The 24,874-nt window shown below is 39.8% G+C and overlaps 1 protein-coding gene across 8 annotated transcripts in view; it reads right to left on the bottom strand.

The window, feature by feature from the left end:
• The window catches only part of Tbc1d5 (TBC1 domain family member 5), a 424,656-nt gene that overhangs the window by 70,691 nt on the left and 329,091 nt on the right, over positions 1 to 24,874 (bottom strand). For all 8 annotated transcript variants that reach the window (XM_040729178.1, XM_040729183.1, XM_040729179.1 and 5 more), the window contains one exon: positions 5,466 to 5,551. In XM_040729178.1, coding sequence (XP_040585112.1) covers positions 5,466 to 5,551 — 86 coding nt within the window. The remainder of the gene's footprint in view (positions 1 to 5,465; positions 5,552 to 24,874) is intronic.

Here is a 24,874-nt window from a genome sequence, read left to right as displayed (position 1 = left end):
TTATTGATTTTATGGAAACACAAAAGACCCAGGATAGCCAAAATAGCCCTGTACAATAAAGGAACTTCCGGAGGCATCACCATCCCTGACTTCAAGCTTTATTATAGAGCTATAGTCCTAAAAACAGCTTGGTATTGGTAGACCAATGGAATCAAATTGAAAACCCTGATGTTAACCCACACACCTATGAACACTCCATTTTTGATGAAGAAGCTAAAATTATACAATGGAAAAAAGAAAGCATCTTCAACAAATGGTGCTGGCATAACTGGATGTTGGCATGTAGAAGACTGCAGATAGATCCATGTCTATTGCCATGCACAAAACTTAAATCCAAATGAATCAAAGACCTCAACATAAATCCAGCCACACTGAACATCTTAGAAGAGAAAGTGGGAGCTACTCTTGAACAAACTGGTACAGGAAACTACTTCCTGAACATAACACCAGTAGCACAGACACTGAGATCGACAATGGGACCTCCTGAAATTGAGAAGCTTCTGTAAGGCAAAAGACACAGTTAGCAAGACAAAAATTCAGCCCAGAGAATGGGAAAAGATATCCACTAACCCCACATCTGACAGAGGGCTGATCTCCAAAATTTCTGAAGAACTCAAGAAGCATGTCTCCAAAACACCAAATGATCCAATTAAAAAGTGGGGTATAGAACTAAATAGAGAATTCTCAATAGAGGAGTCTAAAATTGCTGAGAGACACTTGAGAACCTGCTCCACATCCTTAGTCATTAAGGAAATGCAAATCAAACAACTCTGAGATTCCATCTTACTCCTGTAAGAATGGCCAAAATCAAAAACACCAATGACAATTTATGCTGGAGAGGATTAGGAGAAAGGGGAACACCCCTCCAGTGCTGGTGGGGGTGCCAACTCGTATACCCACTTTGGAAATCAGTATGGAGATTCCTCAGGAAAATGGGAATCAGTTTACCACAAGACCCAGTAATTCCACCATTAGGCATATAGCCAAAAGATGCATACTCATACAACAAGGGTGTCTATTCCACTATGTTCATAGCAGCATTATTTGTAATAGCCAGAACCTGGAAGCAACCTAGATGCCCCACAACTGAAGAGTGGATAGAGAAAATGTGGTACATTCACACAATGGAATACTATTCAGCAGAAAAAAACAAAACAAAACAATGGAATCCTGAAATTTGCAGGCAAATCGATGGCACTAGAACCATCCTGAGTGAGGTAACCCAGTCACAAAAAGACAAATATGGTATGTACCTACTCATATATGGATTTTAGACATGGGTTCAGGGGAGTGCCAGCCTATAATCCCACTGCCAAAGAATCTGGAAAATAGGAAAGAACCGAAGAGAGATATGCATGGTCTCCTAGAGGAGAAGGGGAATGAGGCAAGCTCTCCTGGGCAGATTAGGAGGGGGGAGTGGGAACTGGGAAAAAGAGAGGGGGAGAAGAGGAGAGAGAAGGTCAGGGAGGAGAAAGAAGGTTAAGTTGGGGAAAAATAGAGGAGAACATGATGAGAAATACCATAATAGAGGGAGTCATTATAAGTTTGAGAAGAGATCTGACACCAGTGAGATCTCTAGCGATCTACAAGGATGACACCAACTGACAAAATAAGCAACAGTGGAGACTACCTTAAATGCCCATCCCTGATAATGCGTTTGACGACTACCTTATATGCCATCCTAGAACCTTCATCCAGTGACTGATGGAGGCAGAGGCAGATACCCACAGCTAAACACTGAACTGAACCCAAGGCACCCAGTGACAGAGAGGGAGGAGTGATGAGCAAAGAGGCAAGAAATGTACTGATCTGGTCGATACTGGCAGTGCAGAGAGAAAAGTCATTTGTCACGGGCCACAGTTTGAAGAGGATTTGCTGGTAGAATTGATGGGTGACATGAGACAGAACAGGAGTCACAGACAACTGTAAGTAAGCTACGTTACTTGTAATGATGAAATTCCACTTCTGTCTTGCTAACTGTCCTGCAGCATGGGGGCATGGGCTTATGGGTATAGAGGTAAGCCAAGAATTCCTTCTGAAAATGTTACATTTGAGCCTGTATGTTGGAATCTAAGGGAAGTAGATAAATAGTGGAATGTGTGAGTGTAGAGAAGGAACACAACTGAAGACATAAATTAGGAACCCTTAATGATAAGCAGTCTGGACCTAGGCTGAAGTTCTATAGGAAGTGAGTAGACACACAAAAGCCTGCAAGGGGTCTTGCAATTTAGAGAAAGAGGAGGGGAAAAGAACATGGTATTAAAAAGCGTGTGCTTAATGAACTGTGCATGTTCTTTAGTAATAACTTTACACTGTCAGCTATGTCCACTACAGACATTTCTCTAACCGTGTATCTGTCTTCTAATTGGAGGTATTCTATTTTGAGTTTATCTACTCAGAAATGTCAGTGGCACTGCTGGCAAGAGGGATGCCTTGGTGGGCAAAGGTCTTGTCACTAAGCCTGAGGATGCTGTGGACAGACAGAATTGACTCCCTCAAGTCCTCCTCCTCCACATGTTAGCCATGGCATGTGCGCACTCACATACATATGTATACACACAAAGACAGACAAACAAACAAAGCATAATAAACATTTAAAATGTTTGCACAGTTAAATTCATCAGTAATTTCCCCATTACTTGTAAGGTTGTTGGTTAGAAAGGCAGTTGTCTTTATTTCTGGTTTCATCATCACAGGCTCTTTGGAATTTATTTTGATAGGTTTTGTCACATCCACACTGTCATCTATTAACTCCTTCCTAGTTTACTGGCCTTTGATATATTCTACTTAATAAGAATGACATTTAAAATGAATCCAATTTCAATTTAAGCTTTAAAATTTCAAAAGACAGCCTGTAAAGATGGCACAGTGGTTAAGAGCACTTATTCTTTTACAGAGGACCTGGGTTCAGCTCCCAGCACCCACACGATGGCTCACAACTGCCTACAGGTCCATTTCTACGGATCTGTAGTTCTCTGACTTCTGTGGGTACCGGCATAACATGGTACACCCAAACTCACACAGGTGCACATAAACACACAAACTCACACAGGCACACATAAACACACAAACTCACACAGGCACACATAAGCACACAAACTCACACAGGCACACATAAACACACAAACTCACACAGGCACACATAAACACACAAACTCACACAGGCACACATAAACACACAAAAATGAAGGATAAATCTAAAAACCCCTAAATTTCACAAGAGATATTTGTATAAGAATCTCAGTTCACTTACAAGGAAGTGTGTAAAAATTAATATCTACACAAGAAAAACTGAAGGACAGCAGGATAAACAGGTAAAATAAGACCATGGAAGGCCAGAAAGGAAAGGGTACACAGGGAGAATGGTGTTGGAAGCAGGGACTGTTTGTTGCATGTTCGCCCTGTATCAGGTCTTGCTTCCCAGGGGACATGAGTGGGTGAATAGCTGAGGCACCTGACCTCAGCTGGCTTCTATTACCACGGCAAAACCAAGACACCAAGAAGGATGGTGGTACTTTACAAGGACGAATTTTCAAAAGCTATCGGGACAACAGACAGGGAGAAGACAGCCTGACAATAAAGAGTGTCCTTTGGGAGGTGGCCCTAGGCAGGGCTCTCCCAGAAGGGCTTGGCAGGGTCAGGTGGGAGCAGTGCTCATCAGCCAGGAAGAGCCAAAGTGCAAACACTCCAAGCTAAGGTAAGACCAGAGCCCGGGGTGCCTGTGACGCAGGAGTGGGGGGAGGGGAAGGGAAGAGACAGTGGCACAAATACATACAAATACACAAAAGGAAAACTCTGGAAGGGGTGCACTATAATATGAACTGCTGTCCACTGAGATTTCTTTGGCTGTTTCACAAAAGGTTGTCACTGGGCAAGAACCAGAAGGGTCTTCAGATAAAAAAAAAAAACGTTATACAACACATCAACCTAATATTCATTTTTTCTTTTAAATATAAAAGAACTAAACAACTGGCATAAAGAGGAGGAAATTTAAGTGAACCATTAGAAACATTCACGAGGGCAAGGATTTGAGTATGATTGTTATATAGGTACCTCTGGTGTCTAAAATAATCAAAGCCCAACGTTCAATAAAATTTGTTGAATTAAATGAACTAGTTACTAGTGATGGAACAAGACGTGGATGAAATGAACAACTAGAACAGAACTCCAGACAGGTCTCATGGGCGATGGCACTGGTCTCACAATCACCTTCAACTATGCATGGGACAAACATTTCCATCAAAGCTGGCGAGTTTTGTAGGGCATTACAGTGCTTTTGCTGTTGCACTCAAGAGTCAGACCTAAGTTTAAAAAGGCAGCCTCTTTGCTGTGCTTCTCCCCTAGCCTTGAGCTACCACTTCCTAAGCGGCAGTTGTTGTAATGCAGAACACGCTGTATGTATGCACTCCATAAATGTGTATTTAGGCTGCTGGGATTCTCAAAAAGTTAACACACAGGAAAGCGTTTAAGGAAAACATTTGGACAACTTGGCAGCATTTATCATTGCTAACATTGTTTTCTAGAGTAAACTCTGAAATTGCATTCTAATTTGAAATGGTTCTGGTTTGACAAGTTAACTCTTGAGACATCTAAGCATAGTATTATGAAAAAACAGAGCTGTTCATCAACCCTTTATGCCAATGTTAATTTCTTTTAAAAGTGTGATTTTAATGTTTTTTATTCCTACAGTGACCCTTAAGAGTTCTATGTATGCAATCACCGATCACACAAGATGCATTTATAAGCTTATTTTGTAGTTCTAAAGCCAATTGGGAAATGCAATTTTAATTTTGTTACTGAAATAATTTAAAAATATATCATAGAACTGCCTCTTTTCATCCAACAGTGAAGATCCAGAAAGAGATTACACCAAGTAGAAACTATTCAGGTTTATTAGTGTTAGAAAAATGAAGCTGATAACTTCAAAATGTATATTTAAAAAATTTCATAGTATGCGTTCATTGTACACGACACTATGTTATAAAAGAACATTTCCTATGTAAGTGTATGTTATATGCTGAGTATACTCCCCCATTCTGTTCTCTTCTCCCCTGCCTCAGCCTTTTTGTGGCTAAAAAATTTTGTGTGTACATTCTACATTTTCTTTACCTAACTCTATGCTGCTGGACAACCTAAATATTACAAATAGTTACACGACAGTGCTGATAGGCAAGTATCTCTGTGACATGATGTTTTGTAAACACTCAGCAGTGGTATAGATGTGTCATGGGGTAGATCTAGTCTTAGTGTTCAGAGCACACTCCATATGGATAGCTATAGTGCTTGTGTTAATTCATATTGCCACCATTACAAAAATATTTATGATGTCTTAAGGAACTTAGACAACTTAACAATGATTCATTACACACCAGCCTTGCCATGTTAAACCTAGAAATACTAAAAGTTCCTGATGACTTCTGATACTGCTTGTGATTCATAACAACTGCCAATGGGAAAGGACTTACCGGCTTTTATTCATGAGGTCTGCTCCCCGTGCCTTGTAGTAATCTAAGTTGGGGCGGAACTGGTAAGTCACAGGCCTTGGATTTCTCTAAAGAAAAAGAAATACAATAAAATAAAAAGACAGAAATGAACATTTTGATGTTCTATATATATACAATAAGATGTTTAATAATTACCATGCTTCTGCTTCTATTGGTTCTGTCATAGCTAATCAAAACTGAAAAAATCCAAACATGTTATTTTTAGCCTGTGCTGTTGCTCAAATAGATCACTGTTGTTAGTTTTTATGCTTTCACTTATTTTTAGATACAGTTCTCAAAATGAGATAAAATTATAGCAACATTGTAAAGTTACTGTAATACAAGCATGAACAATCAAAAATGGCCAAGGGACAAGGTGTTCAGAAAACTGCACTTTGGAGGCAAAGTAAAAATGGTTATGGATATTTGATGACCACTAGATGGCACACTGAGTCCTCCTCCCAAAATGAATTCTTTTACTGTCAACAATTTCTAGGTCATCTAATCTTATTTATGAGTTTAATAAATACCCAAAATATGTCAGACAATGGAAACATCAGGATGACCATTAAACTGACTAGTGTAAATTCACCAATTACACTACCTCCCATAAAGTAAAAACTGCCTCTTTCTGCCATCTAATATTATTTACAGCATGACAGAAATGTCCTTAAATCATTGGGTTGTGTGTGTCCATTTAAATTTGCAGCTACTGTTTAAACTGTAATAGTACTAAGCTCCTCACAGACAAGTAAAAATTAAATATACTTATACTTTGCAAAAGCTTAATATTTTATGCCATAATTTAAATGCATAGTAGAATGTCTGACATGTTAAATTGCATATGTCCCAAGAAATGTTTTATAAACTTCTAACGTTTTTTAATGTCCACCTAGAATTTTAACTTAGGTAACACTAGGTCTTTAAAATATAGTATGTACTATTCTCTGAGATCTAGTTAGACACAGAATGGCTGAATTTTATCTTTTTTATTGTTTTTTATTTGAATTGGGGACAATCTTATTTTATATATTAATTCCAGTTCCCTCTCCTTCCCATCCTCCCATATCCCCACCGACCCCCCATTCCACCCCCTTTCTGCTCCCCAGGGAGGGTGAGGCATTAGAAAATTTCCGATATGCTTAGATATCCCTTGGAGACAATTCTAAAACACTGATAATGCTTGCATGCTGGTGCCGGGTGGAGAGGGAGTGGAACTGTTAGGTAAATAGTTTGAGACTCATCAGGCTAATAAGTTGCATCTCGCCAGCCATGACAGAAGACCTTTCTCTTCATTTGAGAGTATTTACATAACTCAACTGTTTGTACCTCTTCTAAGGCAACCCCAATCACCTGACAGAAATGACAATCTGTGATAGCTACTGGCTTGGTATTTGACATGGATCTGTAATAATCAAATCTGAATTGCCCTGATGAGGATAATGGATGCTTCCATGATGACCATACTATTACGTCTAACTGCAACTTTTCTCTCTAAGAATTACATAGGTCACTCATGGTAGCTGATGACAACCTGGACTCAAGTATAATGGAAAAATACAAAAGAGGTTAAAGCCCCTGGCAGATTTAGAGGCTATTCATGATCTATATTAAAAAGTAACTTCCACAAGACTGTAATTCACGACTGATTCTGCTCTTTATTCTCTGTACCAAGAAAAGTATTTTGTTTTTGCTAATATAAAAGGCTTTTCTTTTCTGACTTTCAACAAACTAATAAAGGATCATGCTACTTTTTGTTAGAAAATAATAAAAGAGCAATCCCATGGACCAGTTTTCTGAAACATCTTTATAAAGAAATGACAAGCAATTCAAGACATGAAGTGCTGAGCTATCTAAGCACTCAAGCCATTATTAGGAACAATGATCTTACTTGAGCACATGAATAGGGCTCAGTATTGCGTTCACTGAGACCTATTTAGGTCCCTAGGAGACTTGCCAGAATCAAAGGGAGGTAGTTTAAAGGACTGCAGTGCTGGGAACAATATCGAAGAAGTAAAAAAGATGATGTTGATATTGAATAACTACATATGAAATACCAAGAAAATAAAAAAGGAATTACTGTTCAAAGTTATTCAAGGTTTCCTGTTAAGACGGTGTTATTTCTAAAACAAAAACACACACACACACATGAAGATAACTTGGACAAGCACTATGAAAAAATATAATGTGGGGTACAAGAGCAAAACTTCATTGACAATTAAAAATTATTTAACAGACACAATTAAACACACGTACAAAACAAATGAAATTAAACGTGACCATGGAGAAATTTATTAACGATACACATTCTTTCCTTATGGAAAGTCTTTGGAATCTAGTCTTTTATTTCACACTTAAGCTGTGTTGCCTCTGAGTTAGTCCCACTGCAAACACCGGCTTGTGTTCACCGTTAAGCAGAGAACTATGTCTGGCATAACTGAAAAATCACTTCAAGGTTGTAAACAGTGTATGGACATCAGCAGCAAGAAGGCATGTGTACTTTTACACATTAAAATTCACTGCTGTAGTCTTGCAATTTGCTTCTACTTCTTTGTTTTAATTAATTGTTAGTTTATCTGCTCTTATTATGTTTTTTAAAGTCAAGACACTTTTTGGAATACTCACATATACAAATGAAAAAGCAAACAAAAATTGAATTAATAACCCAGGCTCAGAAAGACAAATGGTTGTATATTCTCCCTCAGCTGATGTTCCTAGCTCCAAATCTTCAGATGTGAATCCATAACCTGGAGTAGCTGTAGATACTAGTAAAGTAAAAAGTGACCATGGTGGGGGTTGGAGGAGGAGCAATTGAGGGTGAACACCAGGGCTCAAGTGATCTAAAGCTGGATCTGACCTAAAAGCCTCCTCATCGAGGACTAGGTTTTATGGTACCAGAAGCTCCCAAAGGAGAGAAACAACCAATAGTCTCACCCAGCTACGATGCCTATGAAGCTCAACAATGACAAGCATGGTGCCATAAGCTGAGGGTGCAGTAGTGGTGCACATACACTAGTCATAACCAACGGCTCTCTAATTAGACTGAAGACGACCTCAACACCCGGGAACCTCCCTAACTCCTCAACACCCGGGAACCTCCCTAACTCCTCAACACCCGGGAACCTCCCTAACTCCTCAACACCCGGGAACCTCCCTAACTCCTCAACACCCGGGAACCTCCCTAACTCCTCAACACCCGGGAACCTCCCTAACTCCTCAACACCCGGGAACCTCCCTAACTCCTCAACACCCGGGAACCTCCCTAACTCCTCAACACCCGGGAACCTCCCTAACTCCTCAACACCCGGGAACCTCCCTAACTCCTCAACACCCGGGAACCTCCCTAACTCCTCAACACCCGGGAACCTCCCTAACTCCTCAACACCCAGGAACCTCCCTAACTACTCAACATTGGTGGATGATGGCTGTTGGGGAATCTATGACTATCACTTCAATAAACCAGTATAATACCTAATAACATTCTTACTATTTGTCCTTATATTCACAGATAAGTGTAGTATTTACCCATCAACAAGAAAACTCTTTGCAACAGATGGAGACCATTCATAAACCCAAAACGTTATTAAAATGCAGAGTTGGGCAGCCCAGTCCCAATTAATGACATAGCTCCTGCACCTAATGCTCAGGGGTCATTGTGGAAGAAAGGATGGAAAAATTGTAAGAACCCAAGGAACAGGAAGTTTGCTGTCAGACTGTATCGCATACTAAATGTCAGAGAAACTATACCCATAAAGTCTCACCAACATGACCTGAACAAGAGTGACACCAGTAGGCACGCTAATGTGACAGGGAGAAAGCTCAGGAGGCTTCAACTTTGACATAGAACACAGGGAACTAAGGAATAAAGAGAAAAGGGGTAATAGCCTTCCCTGGGGAAGAGCATAGGGATTAGTCATCCAATACCAGGTGGTCAGCCCTGAAAATACATATGTACAAGTAACAGTATACGGCCTGAACAGGTTATACTTACATATTTAGTAATTAACACACACACACACACACACACACACACACACACACACACACACACACACACACAGAGAGAGGGGGGGCGGCGTATTGGCTCTCACCCTGATGCTGTGACCCTTTAATACAACTTGAATATAGTTCCTCACATTGTGGTGACCCCTCAACCATAAAGTTATTTTGTTGTTACTTCATAACTGTCATGAATTGTAATGTAAACATCTGTGTGCAGGATATCTGATGTGTGACCCCCAAAGGGGTGGAATCCCAAAGGCTGAGAACCACTGAACTAAACACAAGAGACCATGAATTTGAAAGGGTGCAAGAGAGGTGATGTGGTAAGGAAAGGAGGAATGACGTAATTAAAAGCCTATCACACAATACGTACTTCTATAGCCACCAAAATGTGCCCAAGAGCCAAATTAAAACTAAATAATTGAGCTGGGCATTGGTAGCACACGCCTTTAATCCCAGCACTGGGGAAGCAGAGGCAGGCGAATCTTTGTGAGTTCAAGGCCAGCCTGGTCTACCGAGCAAGTTCCAGGACAGCCTCCAAAACAATACAGAGAAACCCTGTCTCCAAAAACCAACACCCCTCCAAAAACAAAAACTAAAACAAAACCCAAAACTAAGTAATTGATTCAGTCACTATTAAGAATACACACACACACACACACACACACACACACACACACACACACACACACACACACACACCCAGATGGAAGCAATCCTTTCCTCACAAGGGTGAGATTAGAAATAAGCAGAGCTCTGGCTTTTAAAGGTAAAGAGAGGCTTAACTTTCCTTACTTTGAACAGTTTCTCGCAAATATACTGTAGAAAAACATACCAGTTCTTCATAATCTCTAAAGATCTCTAAAACAAGAGGCACTAGACTTTTACATATGCAAAACCCTATATGAGGAAGATCACACACTATGAAAGCTACAATTTCTTATGGTAGCAAATATGCTGACACCTTTAGTACCATGTCTTTTTAAAGTAATTTTCATATTCTGGATTTCAGAATACCATGATTGCCTTCACACTAATATCCATCAACACACACACACACACACACACACACACACACACACACACACACACAGAGAGAGAGAGAGAGAGAGAGAGACAGAGACAGACAGAGAGAGAGACAGAGACAGAGAGGGAGGGAGGGAGAGAGGGAGACATACATACACACATACATACATACATACAGACAGACAGACAGACAGAGGTATGGATAGGCTAGGATATGGGGAAATCACAGTAAAGTCTAGCAGACCAAGTGACTTATAGAAGCCAATTTGATAGCAGTGACCTCAAAATCTTAGAAGTAAAATCCAAACAAATAAAGCTAAAGTAAAGTAAAATCCAAACAAATAAAGGCTTCTGGCTTTCCAAAATGTGGTAATATGATGGGGGAAGTCCTGTGTATATGTCAATAAAGCACTGTTGGCCAATAGGGAAGCAAGATAGGTGGGACTAGGAGTCCAAGGACTCTGGGTAGGAGAAACACAGGGAGTCAAGATGTAACCACCATAGGGATAAGAAGCCTAGAAACTTCTCCAGTAAGAGAAATACTTAGATTAACAATTATGGGGTAATTACTTAAGTCAGAGCTAGCCAGTAAGAAACAAGCAAGGCCAACAGCTTCATAATTAATATACCCTCCTGTGTGTTATTTGGGGGACTACAACACAGCAGAGCCCAGGCGACTGGCGGGGGGGGACCAAGCGGCAGACAAGGAAAAGCCTCCTCTCTACAGTGATATATTGATTACCATCTAATAAAGCTTGCCTAGGGATCAGAATGCAAAACTAGCCATAGCCATTGAGGTCATGCAGTGGTGGTGCACCTTTAATCCCAGCCCTAGAGAAGTGTGTATATAGGTCAGGAGCAAGGTGTCAGCTGGTAATAAGTCTCCAGTCACGTTGAGAACAGGATCTCCCCAGCCTTGGTAGAGGTAAGAGCTCTCTGGTGGCTTGACTGTTTTGTTTTTCTGATCTTCAGCTTGAACCCCAATATCTGTCTCTGGGTTTTTATTTTTCATGCTATACCAAATTGCTTTTGTTATTTCACCAAGATCCCCAAACAACTTAGTTATAGGAATCAAGAGATAAAATCATCCATCAGTTACGGTTAGTTAGCTTTCCTCACTTCTTAGGTCTTCATTATGATAGTTACCTGCTCCCTAATGTAATTTCACCCAAGGGATTCAGAAAAACAGGACTTTGAATGCTGAGGAGCCAGCTCCATGGTTCCTTCTGCAACCTAAATCTGTGTGTAGCATGTAATGCTCCTCCCCTGTTGCCTACTCTATCCATGACAGCAACATTGCAACACTTTTAGTTTAAGCTTAACTTTTTATGGCAAATAAACCCATAGGAAGAATAACTAACTACAAGATAATGCAAGAAGGGCAAATATCCACCAGATGGTATACAACAACCTTCCTTGTTCTGAACCTAATAAAAATCAAATTCATGCAAAAGGTCACTACAACTAGTACTGTCTGTTTTGATATCCTCATTCTTGCTCTTCATTTGAAGACAAGGTTATCCCTTTCTGAATCATTTTTGGAACTCCAGAAGGAAAGTCTGAAGTGTTCATTCCCTTTTGCATATCAGAGAATCTTTCAGAGGACTTTACACAGACACATGAGAAGAGCAAAGAACAAAGGAACCAATTTAAGGGCTACATGTATGAATGTCCTTTGTACCATTAGAAGCTCGGGTCTACTTAAATTTCCATGTTGAAGACAGGACCGCTAGAGGAGAAGCAACATTTAGGCACATACTCAGACCCCTGTCTACTCCTTAGCATACAGAAAATGAGTTAGTCTCTCTCCCTCTCCCTGCCCCCACTCTCGGTATTTTGAGACAGGGTTTCTCTGTATTGCTTTGGAGGTTGTCCTGGAACTCACTCTGTAGACCAGGCTGGCCTCGAACTCAAAGAGATTCTCCTGCCTCTGCCTCTCGAGTGCTGGAATTAAAGGCGTGGGCCAAAAATGCCTGGATTGTTAATCACACTCTTGATCTAGTTTTCCACCAGTGAAACTGCAAGAGGAACTCAATGACATAATGAAAATAAAACAACAGGCTCTTGATAAATCTCAAGTGAGATAGGAACTATAACACCCTGGGACACTCCTGAGGATCAGCCTACAGGACAGACTTCGATCCAGAAAGCAGATACGACAGTACAACACTGAAATCTGTGATATTTAACAGGTACTTCTAATAATTACATATGCTTACAGTAGGTTCTATAGAACATCTCACACACACACACACACACACACACACACACACACACACACACACACACACACACACGCCTGGGCATGCCGCAAGCATGTATGCACACCTGCTAGGAAGATGTACCACACTCATTTTATATGTGGAGGAACAGGCTGTCTTATTATTAGATAGGAGTACATATATTTATAAACTTTTCAAAAGATATAAAATTATACTATTTGGCATTCGTTAGCATATGAGATTTTAGTAATTATGGTGGTTACCTATAGTATGTCCAAAGTATTGCCATTTTATAATTTATTGGCCATAATTCTTAAGATATACTAAACTGAAAAAAGTTCCTATAGTATTAAACAACAACAAAAAAGGAGAACTTTATGCCTATAGCATAATATGTGTCTGGCATGAAGAAAATGGATCACTCTGTTTTCTTTTTCCTAATTTCTTGTTACCAATCCTTAAATTTTATAACATGCCAGATTAGTAAAGAGGAAAAAATAAGGCTCGGAAGGAGAAACAGCACTGTAAAAGTGTGTGGAATGTTTTTCTTTGATGAAAAATGAGACCTTTATTTTAGTGAATATATTATTGCTTCAATGTTAGGGGAAAGGCAACCGTCATTAAAAAAACGAATTGCTTGGCTGTTTATAAGCAAAAAGCTGTAGGGGAATTTCTCAGGACCCTAAGGGCAAAGCATTCCAGGCTCATGCAAACATATGCTGCAGGTGTTTAGGGGAGGCAGGTGGGAGAGGCTCCGCCATGGCAAAGGAGTTAAGTTTCACGTGTTGTGACTGACATAATCTTACCACATCCAAGTCAGAGATACCCTGGCAAGAGCGAGTGGAGGCTGCAGAGCAGGCAGTCTCCCCAAACAACCCTCCTAGCCGTGCCAGAGGATCCAGTTGTTCTTGTAGTTTTATGGAAAACAAACACTACCAGTTACAAAAAAGAAAAAAAAAAAAAAGAAACCAGAAAAAAAAACCAAAGGTATTTTAGATCTGGAACAAAGAATAGCCCGAAATGGTGATCACTATCCAAAAGAGGTAAGGATGAAGTATTGTTGCTTTTATTTAAACAAATATTCCTAAGGAGATGGTTTGCTGTAATATCCCCTCTTTGGTTCGTTAGGCAGCATTAGATTTATCATAATTCTCCTAAAGCCTAAGATATTTCTATATTAAAATGCTAATTGTGCCTTTTCTTTTGCCTGTAATTAAAGCTGGAGAATTCTGTGGTTTGATATTCACGATTGCTAGAGGGTTCACAGAAGGTCTTACCATTCTGTCTCTTATTACCATACACTGCCCCATCATTAACTACAAATACAGTTGTCAAAAAGGCAGACATTGGAACCCAACATACTCACAGAGCTCTGTTTTACACACACACACACACACACACGCCCCATACAGTGAATATTATGTCTAGACATTACTGTGTCACACTTTGTAACTTGTTTCCTTTCCTGCCATTTATCCAGAAGTTGAGTCTCATACATTACTTCTGACTGAGCACAATACTCACTTTGCTATAGTAGTAAAATATATGCCGAGTAGTACATCAAGATATACTGTAGCATGAATTCTAATTGGTATTAATAATAAAACCCAGAGACAGATATTGGGGTTCAAGCTGAAGATCAGAGAAGCAAAGCAGCCAGCCACTAGAGAGTTCTCATCTCTACCAATGCTCAGACTGAAAGGGCGATCCTGTCCTCAGACTGCATCTCCAGACTACACTTGTCTCCACCAACCCTCAGACTGTATCACGGTCATGAGCTAAACATAGATTTCTCAATGGAGGAATCTCAAATGGTCAAGAAGCACTTAAAGAAATGTTCAACCTCCTTGGCCATCAGGGAAATGCAAATCAAAATGACTCTGAGATTCCATCTTACACCTGTCAGAATGGCTAAGATAAAAAACACCAGATCATGCTGGTGAGATGTAGAGCAGTATGAACACTCCTCCATTGCTGGTGGGAGTACAAACTTGTACAGCCACTTTGGAAATCAATATGGCAGTTTCTCAGAAAATTAGGAATCAATCTACCTCAAATCTACCTCAAGACCTGGCTATACCACTCTTGGGCATATACCCATGTTACCATACCACTGGTGGATGGTGTGTGAATTGGGGTGGGGTGGGAAGAGGGTGGAGGCAGAAAGCACTGGGAGAGACCCATACTATGAGAGGCAGTCCATTTCTGACACTGTCTGGAGGACCAGGACCCAGAGGTGGAAAGCCCAGAGACCTAGGATAGATCCAAATATGACTGGAAAAAGTCAATGAAATGATTCCTAATGCTACTCTGCCATACTCACAGATCTTTGCCTAGCCCAGAAGGAAAGGGTCAGAAGGCAGTGACCCTCTGTCACCTACTTTTGGCTGGTGGAGGAGGCAAAAGTACACCTGCTACTTCATCCAGTATCCTGGTGGAAGACATACTGGGCTGGAGCACACTGGTGCTGATGCAACTGAAGATGTTGGCCACTCTCCTGGTGGAAGGGAAATGCTAAAGCAGTAAATACTACATTGAAGATACCCATCTCAGTGACCTTAAACCTAAAGCAAACCTAATCAACAGAAAGAAACAGTAAAAACCAGAGCATAAATTCATGAATCAGAAACAAAGAAAGTATTGCAAAGAATCAATGAGCCCAAGAGCTGGTTCTTTTGGGGAAGATAAGACAGAAAAAGAGGGCCCAAATTAGTGGAATCAGAAATGAACAGGGAAACATTACAAGAGACACCAAAGAAAGTCAGAATATTTTAAGGGAATAATTTAAAAGCCTATATAATCCATTACTCTGGAAAACTAAAAGAAATGAATGATTATCAAGAGTCAGCCAAATCATCAAAATTAAACCAAGAAGTCAACAACCCAAATAGACCTATAACAAATGGGGAGCCTGGAATAGTGATAAAATATACCAGACTTCAAAGAACTATAGTCAATTCTTCTTAAACTATTTTTAAAAATCAAAAGGAGCATCCCATTTCTGGAGTCAGTATCTAATATTAAAACCAAGTAAAGACAAATCAGAAAACTACAGGACAGTATACTTGATCAACATAGTCTCAAAAATACCCAATAAAATACCTGCAAACAGAATACATGCATACCTTAAAAAGATATCCACCACGACCAAATTATCTTTATCTCTGAAGTGCAAGGATGTTTAAACACATGAAGGCCAATAAGTATAATGAACCATGTAAATGGACTTAAGGACAAAAATTATCTGATAATCTCAATAAATGCAGAAAAGCCTTTATCACAAAACCCAGCATGCCTTCATGATAGAAATCCTAATGAGTGTAGGGTTAACAGGAGCTCAATACAACAAAAGCTATACCTGAAAACCCACAGTCAAACAGCATCCCAAATGGAGAAAAGCTTGAAGCAACGTCACTGAAGTTAGGAACAAGATGAGGGTGTCCACTGTCCCCACTCATTTTGAAAACTGTGCTGGAAGTACTAGCTGGAGCAATATTGCAAGAGTAGGAAATTCAAGGCACTCAAATAGAGAAAGACATGATATACACTAGAGATCTCAAAAATCCACAAGAGAACTTCTGGAAAGGAAAAGAAAATTGAGCAATATGGCAGGACACAGAAGCAACCTGCACAAATCAAGAGTTCTATACCCCAGAAACAAGCACACGGAGGAGGACATTGTGGACACACCCAACCAAGGAAATAAAGGACCTTTACACTGAAAGCTTTAAATATCTAAAGAAACAGACCAAGACAACAGAAAATGGAAAGACAGCCTATGTTCATGGGTTGCTAAAATTAATATTCTGAAAATGACCATTTTGCCGAAACTATTTATAGATTTAATGAAATCTCAATCAAAATCTCCATCTCATTCTTTACAGAAACATTACAAACTATAATTCATATGGAACCTGTGTGACCAAGGCAATTCTGAACATAAAGAGCAATGCTGGACAGATTACCACTCTATAGCTGAAGATCTAATACAGGCCTGTTGTAATAAAAACAATGTGATCATGGCACAAAAACAGACATGTAGACCAAGGGAACAAAACTGAAAATCTAAACGTAAGTACACATAACTTCAGCCAATTAATATTTAATAAAGATGTAAAACACATAAGCTGGAGGAAAGGAAGAATTTCCAATGAATGGTACTAGGAAAACTAGATGTCCAAATACAGCAGCATAAAATTAGGTTCACATCTGTCATCCTAAACAAAACTAAATCCAGATGGGCCCAAAGACCTAAGTGTGAGACTTGAAACACAGAAACTGGTAGAAGAAAATATAGGCAGTATTCCATATGGTACAGGTGTAGGAAAGGATTTTCTGAATGGACTCCATTTGCCCAAGAATTTAGTCCAAAAATTGACAAGTGGTACTTTAGGAAACTAAAAAGCAGCTACACAACTAAAAACAAAACCAAACACAGAACAAAAAACAAAACCTACACCAACCAGGAGAGAACCTTACCAGCTGATAGAAGATTAATATCCAGAATATATAAATAACTACAAAGCAAACAGTAAAAAACCAAATAATGAACCTGGGATCTGAACAGAGAGCTCTCAGAAGAAGAAAAAAATGGCTAAGAATTTTCTCAAAAAAAATGTTCATTGTCCCTAGTAATTAAGGAAATGAAAATTAAAGCAACTCTGAGGTTTTACCTTACCACAGTGAGAATGGTAAAGATCAACAAACTGACAACAGATGCTGGAGAGGATGCAGACCAAAGGAAACCATCGCTCGCGGTTGGTGGGGTTACAAACTGGTATAGCCACCATGGCAATCAGAATGAGGAGAAGTCTCAGAAAGCTGAAAATAAGTACACCCCATCACTCAGTTGTACCGCTCCTTGGCATCTGCCAAAATGATTATACATCCTACCCCACAGGCACTTTTTCACCCATGCTCACTGATGCTCTACTCACAGTAACTATGGAATGGAAGCAACCTAAATGTCCTCCAACTGAGGACATTTGTACACTATGGAGTACTATTCAACTGTAAAGAAAAATGCAATCATGAACTTTGTAAGTAAATGGATGGAACTAGATTATATTGAGGAACTACACTGTACATTCTTACTTAAGTGGGAGTCGTCACTCCAAATCTTCATAGTATGTACATGTCCTGAATTCACTGCAGAAAGCAGGAAAGTAATGAGGGAGCACTGCTGGGATAGCAGGGTGGGGAGCACCAGAGAGGGGAATAGCAGGGTACAAATGATCTGATCAGGGATTGGGAAACAGGGAGGGCTCCTTAGGAAGGCAGGATTGGTGTCATGAGTGGGATCATGAATTTCCATGTAAAATAACAAAAGCTTAAAAGGGATTTTAGAAACAGAAGAACAGAGCAAAGCACGGCTTCTTGGTGGCACCATTTTCTCGAGTGGGCTCTGTTTTGCTATAGACAAGCAGAGACTTATGTGACCAGTACTGGCAGTAAACTTATGCCTGCCATCTTGGAAAGACAGAAGGTAAAACAGACATGACTTTGATTTTTAGCAATGTTGTTTAGCAGATAACAGACATGCGGCCAGAAAAACATAAAGATTTATAATAAAGTCAGATTCAGATAAAGGAAAACCTCTAAAAGGTTTACAATGTGTTAAAAAATATACATAGGCTTGGGAGAGAATAGAAAAAGGAAAAAAGAAATAGAGTGGCTAGGCAGTGGTGGCACATGCCTTTAATCCCAGTACTACAGAGACAGACAGATTTCCACAGAGAAACCCTGTCTCAGAGAAAAAATAAGTAAAAGAAATAGAGCACTAATAATAAACAGATAAATAAAAAAGCCACGTAAAAATGGATTCTGGATACTGAGGGCTAGTGTGGTTTTCAGCTGTTCAATTGCTTAAGGAAGGAACAACTGCTGAAATATACTTGATTATAAATGCTGCTGAATTAATCCAATTTATATATTTTGCAAATGCCTGGACTTCAAAATTTAAGTATAAGGATACGTTACTTTGGAAAAGAGATCTTATTTGTGTTTTCACAGAAAATGAGGAGCTGTGGATTCCTTCCAGACTTCCATGGTTTGATGAAGTAAGACCTCCTGAAGTAGTGTCTCAGGCAGTCCAGCATCTGAAACAGCTGGGATGATGCAGCCGTACAGACCACAAAAACAAGGACTTAGCCAGGTTTCTGTGTTTTGTCATGATCCCCATGGTATGGGCAGCACCCCCAACCAGCAGGAAGCAGTTTGGAATGAACAACGCCCACATTCCCAAATATTGCTTAAATGTTTGTTTCCATTTTACAGGGTTGGTTATAAATGGTAATGATCACAGTCAATCTCTTTCTAGAGTGAAAAAAGGGCATATGATATAGAAATGAACACTTTGTATTGTTATGAATTTTCATTTATTGATACAAATTTAAGGTCAACTTTGTATATTTCTCTCCTCTTTAAGTATTGTGTTTATACTGATCTTTTAAAACATAATGCATAATAAATACAGATTATAGATAGTTACTTATAATAGTCAGAACTTAGAGTTAGGTTAGTTAGGTTTTCTAGATATACAGAGACGTAGTTGAGAAAGATAGATATTCTTCAAACCTTTCAAATACCTTCAGAAAATGGTGTTTAAAATGGTTTAGGTTTTTTCATGACAGACACAACTGCTCCTGGCACACCAATTACATCTGAGAGGAAGATGGGCATCGAAGAAACTCTTTATGGAGTTTGCCTCTGACATGGCAAGACTAGTCATCTGGGCAAGAAACTGTTCTTGCTTGGACCATTTGACTGTTGCTGTATAATCTGGACATGCAGGACCCACAAGAAAGTGACTGCTGAACTTGATGGGACAGTCCTAAAGGGTTCCTGCTTCATGGAAGAGTCTGCTAGACATTCTGCAAGACACAAAAAAATGACTGACAAACTGCCAATGCAGGTGGACAGTTTAAAATTTCCTGCTTTGCTGAGAAGTCTGCCAGACACACTGTGGCCTATGGGATGAAGATGGATGCTCAATGTTACAGAGGAACTTCGGGTGACTGTCCAGGTAGAGAGATGTCTCTGTCAATGTCAATTCTAGTGTTTATACATTATCCTTCTTTGGTCTTTGATGGAGTTGAAGACAGATAGTTATAATGACAGTTTTCCTTAGTTATGATAAAAGATTGATAAGATAGATGATAAGATACTTTCTTTAAATCTTACTAAATGTGCTGGGCGGTGGTGGCGCACACCTTTAATCCCAGCACTCGGGAGGCAGAGGCAGGCGGATCTCTGTGAGTTCGAGGCCAGGCTGGACCAATAGCCTCCAAAACAATACAGAGAAACCTGTCTCGTAAAAACAAAATAAACAAACAAAAAAATCTTACTAAATGTTAATGGACTAAATGTTGTAACTATAGTTCTTACTATAGTTATGTTTTATATAATTTGACTATGTTAAAGTTAAAACCTTTCTTTTTATTTAAATAGAAAAGGAGATGATGGGGGAAGTCCTTCTATGTATGTTTGTCTGACTGGTATAAATAAAGCACTGTTGGCCAATAGGGAAGCAAGATAGGTGGGACTATGAGTCAAGGAGGATTCTGGGAAACAGAGGCACAGTCAGTCACGATGTAGGACACGGGAGAAGTAAGAGGTCCAGACCCTTTCTCTGGTGGAAATACTCAGATTAGCAGTTATGGGTTAATAATCAAGTCAGAGCAGATAAGAAACCAAGCAAATGGCCAACAGCTTCATAATTAATATATAGTGTTTCATGTGTTATTTGGGGGCTGAGACAGCTTAGGACCCAGGTGGCTGTCGGGAAAACTATATGTTATATAGGATGGAGGTAAAGACAAAAGACAGAGGGAGGAAACGAAAGCATGAAGATGTATGAAAAAGTAGTAAGGAATCGTACTATACATGTAATTTTGTGTATAAGTATACATATACAGTTAAAATGAACCTTTCCTTCTTCCTTTCTTTCCTGACAATGCTCCCTCCAAAAGCTAAAGACCACCAAGAAAACCCCCTTAACACCAGGCATTAGAAGCCCTCTTTTGAATTGCCAGTCAGGGCTGTCCAAGGGCCTTCTAAAACATAAAGCATGTTGTTGTTGCCCTTGGTTGGGCACCAGACATGGAAGGTAAGTCCCTACTGCTGAAGACATCACACACTATTTGAGGACTAGTTTTCATTGTCCAAAGGAGGGAAACAACCAAAAGTCCTACCCATCTGTGACACATATAAAGGACAACAGTTACCAGTAGAGTGCAATAATCCTAAGGGTGCAGTAATAGTACATGTATGTTGGTGGTAATCAAAACCTCTCTAATTGAACCTAAGACTTGATCAATAATAGGGTAATAACACCTGATACTGAAAACCTAATCAACTACTCAAACAACGATCTAAACATTTATCCTTATACACACAGACAAGTGTAGTCCTTACCCCTTATCCAGGAAACTTCTCTTTGCAATAGGCAGATCCTTACATAAACTTGTAACTGACCATAATTCAGAGTTGTAGCGCTCAGTCCCAAAGGATAGGTCTACAAAACACTTCCCCATCTAAGGCTCAGGGACACTGTGGAAGAGGGGAAGAAAGACTGTACGAGGCAGAGGACCAGGGAGAGTACTGTGAGACTGTCTCCTAGTGAAGCCAGACACTTCACCCATTGACATAAAGTCTCACAAAAACGACTGCCTAAACATGAGCTGAACAAGGATGCCACCAGTACACATGCCAGACTGGAAGGAGAAATCCCACAAGGTCCCAGCCCTACACAAAGAACTACAAGCTACTAAGAAATGCTGAGGGGGAGAAATGTCTTCCCCAGGGAGGGGCAGACCAGGTGGTTATCCAGGACCAGACAGTCAACCCTGAAGGCGTGCCCACAAGTGACCGTGCACAGACTGGGCAGGTTATGTCGGGAATATGAGTATTCATGTCCACAGATGCATGTAATCTCAATGATGAGCAGCCATGGATCTGAAAGAGAGCAAGGAAGGGACACGGGAAGGTTTGGAGGGAGGCAAGGGACAGGATTAACTATAATTATATTATAGTCTCAAAAATAAAAGAAATGGAACTAATCAAGCAAGTTTAAATAAAGAAAGCTTAATAATGTGGACATTGTAAATCACCTACAACTGTGTGCTCTTCACTCCACTGGACACTTGAAGGGCTTTGATTTTTAAGCTGGGCTGTGTCAGAGCTTATTGATTGACAGGAAAGTATTTCCGAATTTTATCTGCCAGTGTTTATAAAATAGTCAAGACATACTAAGAACTACAGACAACTAAGACATGTTGAGAGTGGGAGCAATAACCTTCCTTCAGGTCGAGCATACCAATTGATTACCCAGTGCCAATATGGTCAGTACTGAAAGCATGCATACAATTAATATACTGAGGTTTTTTAGGAACGCGTGCGTGTGGTGTGTGTGTGTGTACATATATATGTATACTTGTGCATATACACATACATACTTGTATGTAAAAACAGTTAATGAAAAGAAGCCATGAATTTGAAAGATAGCCAGGAAGGGTATATGGGAGATCTTGGAGGGAAGAAAATGAAAGGAAAAATGATATTATAAACTCAAAAAAATTTAAAAAGTACTTTAGAAAAGAAGTGGAGAGTGATTAGGTTTACTACTTATTCAAGTTTATCCTCGTTGGAAAAGATCTATGAACACAGTTTTTTTGTTTGTTTGTTTGTTTTTGTTTTTCGAGACAGGGTTTCTCTGTATTGTTTTGGAGGCTATCCTGGAACTCGCTCTGCAGACCAGGCTGGCCTCGAACTCACAGAGATCCACCTGCCTCTGTCTCCCAAGTGCTGGGATTAAAGGTGTGTGTCACCAATGACTGGCATGAACACAGTTTTTTATAACTGACCCTGTGGTTTGTGTCAGTATGTGTGTGTTTCCATTTGTACGTCTAAAAAACAAAGATATTGCATTAGTACTTAAGACTTCTTGTTGCGTTAGACAGATGTGCCTTATAGAAGTTTCTGGTACTAAGTATTAGAAATCATTTCTATAAGGTACAAAGAAAGCCAGCAAGAAAAAGGAACTGCACTTCCATGTCCTTCCCAGACCCACCATAAAGAGGATGAGGTTATGGGTCCAGGATAGTACAGTGTGATCTGAATCCGGTACCTGCCTCTTTGCCTTGACAACTCAACTGGCTTCATCTTGTGTGTCAGTCCCCTTGCTTGCTTGTCAACAAGTAAGCAAGCCTTTTTGCAACACTGCAGTAAAGCTGATGATTGTTAAGTAGTTAAGGTAAGTATGAATGGCACACACTATTTACCAGCACAGGGCCTGGTTATCACATAGTTTTAGTGACACCTGCTGAAGAAACTAGGGAGTTTGGTTTCCCTTGAGCTACAATCTCCATTAATACAGGGCTTTGTTTTTGTATATGCTCTTCCAGCCTTCCAATAATAGTAATTTTACTTCAATTTTTTCTAATCTGTTTTTTGTCTATAGCTTCTTATTGATGTAAAATATGACTTTGGGTGCAATAAAATATATGTGAATGTCAGTATGCAGGAAAGAATCTGATAACAACTTCTATTTACTGATACAGCATGTGGCTAAAAGATGTTAAGGTGTTCGTAGCCCTAAAACACTGAATGAACAGAGAAGAAAAAATTTACAAGTAATGTTCAAGAATCAACTGTATTAATAATGGGAGTCTGAGGCATTTAAGAACTATAATTAAAAATGTAAAATTTGTATAAAGCACCATTGAGCACAGATTATATATGAAGTCTTGCTCAAGAAAACAGGTGATTTGGTAAGACTTGCCTGTGCTCCTCACATATTGACTACATACCTCTAGAATGAAATCAAGTGACAAGAAGCAGAGACACCGTATCACAGAGGCAGACACAGGTAGAGTTAGTGACTAGTGAACTGCGTTTTCCAGACCCTTTCTTTTCACTATGAAGAGGGGAACGTGAGTCTCCTAGTTTGCTTTCACTAGTGGTGCCTGTCCATCGGTTTCTCTCCTCAGATTTCTCAAGCCCTAAGACTGAAGCTCACAGTCTCCTGCTATTTTAGCTTTTCCCTTAGAGAGTCCTCTCAGGGAACCTAGGAGATAAAGGAACAGAAGCACTTATGCAGTCTCTGACTGCTTCCCTGACCTGCTTTCTTTTCTTTTTGGTATAAAGCCCAGCTACACCTGAAAGGCTTCCGTGGTTAGGAATAGCCACGGAATGAGTTCAGGTCGAGGAACATGAACCCTGCAGGCTTGGATGATGGAAGCTGATGTTAACAAGTATTCAGCAGCAGCCTGAAGAGCTGTGTGACTCTGAGACACTTTCCCCCAGACTGCAGTATACTGTTCAATGGGAGAAATTAAAAATCTGTGGCTAAGCTGAGGAGCTTAGCCAATACAAAGTGACAACAATAAAAAAAAGAAAAAGAATGACCCTTACAGTAAACACATACATCTCAACCTCAAAAATAAAATAATAATAATAAAAAATAAAAAAGCTGTCCAATATGATCTTCTTCATTAACTACCCAATCCTTAATCTCAGAATTCAGGGAGGCAGAGGCAATGGGTCTCTTCCGCACAAGGCCAGCAAGGACTAGAAAGTGAGACCCTATGTCCAAAACAATACAACAAAAATAGCTGGGTTTTAGAGACCCATGCACTCTTGGGAGGCAGAGGCAATGGGTCTCTTGAGCACAAGGCCAGCCTGGTCTATATAGAGAGTTCCAAGACAGCCATAGCTGTTACACAGAGAAAAACCTGTCTTGAAAAAGCGAAAGCAAAGCAACAGAGCATACTCTTTAATTCGATGGCTCTGCTGCTTTTACAGAGGGTACAGCCCAGTATAGAGTTCTAGATTCCACTGTAGATCTATTTTACCTAGATTTGGAATGCTCTTCTAAAGTGCTACTTTTAAATATATCATGGTTAAAATCAACTGCATTAAATTGCAATTGTGTATAGGGGAGTTGGTTAATGACACAAGTGACCACATCTCTACCTTGCACAAGGGCAGTAATGCATACTTGTTGAATTGAATTGTGAATTGCAATGGAGATACTAACTTCCTGTCTGGCAAAGAACTTGAGTTTTTGGTTTCGGTTACTATAACTGTTCATCTATTCACCCATTCTTTTTGTGTGTGTTTTTACCGAGACAGGGTTTCTCA

Source organism: Mesocricetus auratus, unplaced genomic scaffold, assembly GCF_017639785.1.
Source record: "Mesocricetus auratus isolate SY011 unplaced genomic scaffold, BCM_Maur_2.0 Super-Scaffold_100021, whole genome shotgun sequence".
NCBI lineage: Eukaryota > Metazoa > Chordata > Mammalia > Rodentia > Cricetidae > Mesocricetus > Mesocricetus auratus.
The sequence above is the reverse complement of the archived record's forward strand: the minus strand, read 5'-3'. Positions and strand labels throughout refer to the sequence as shown.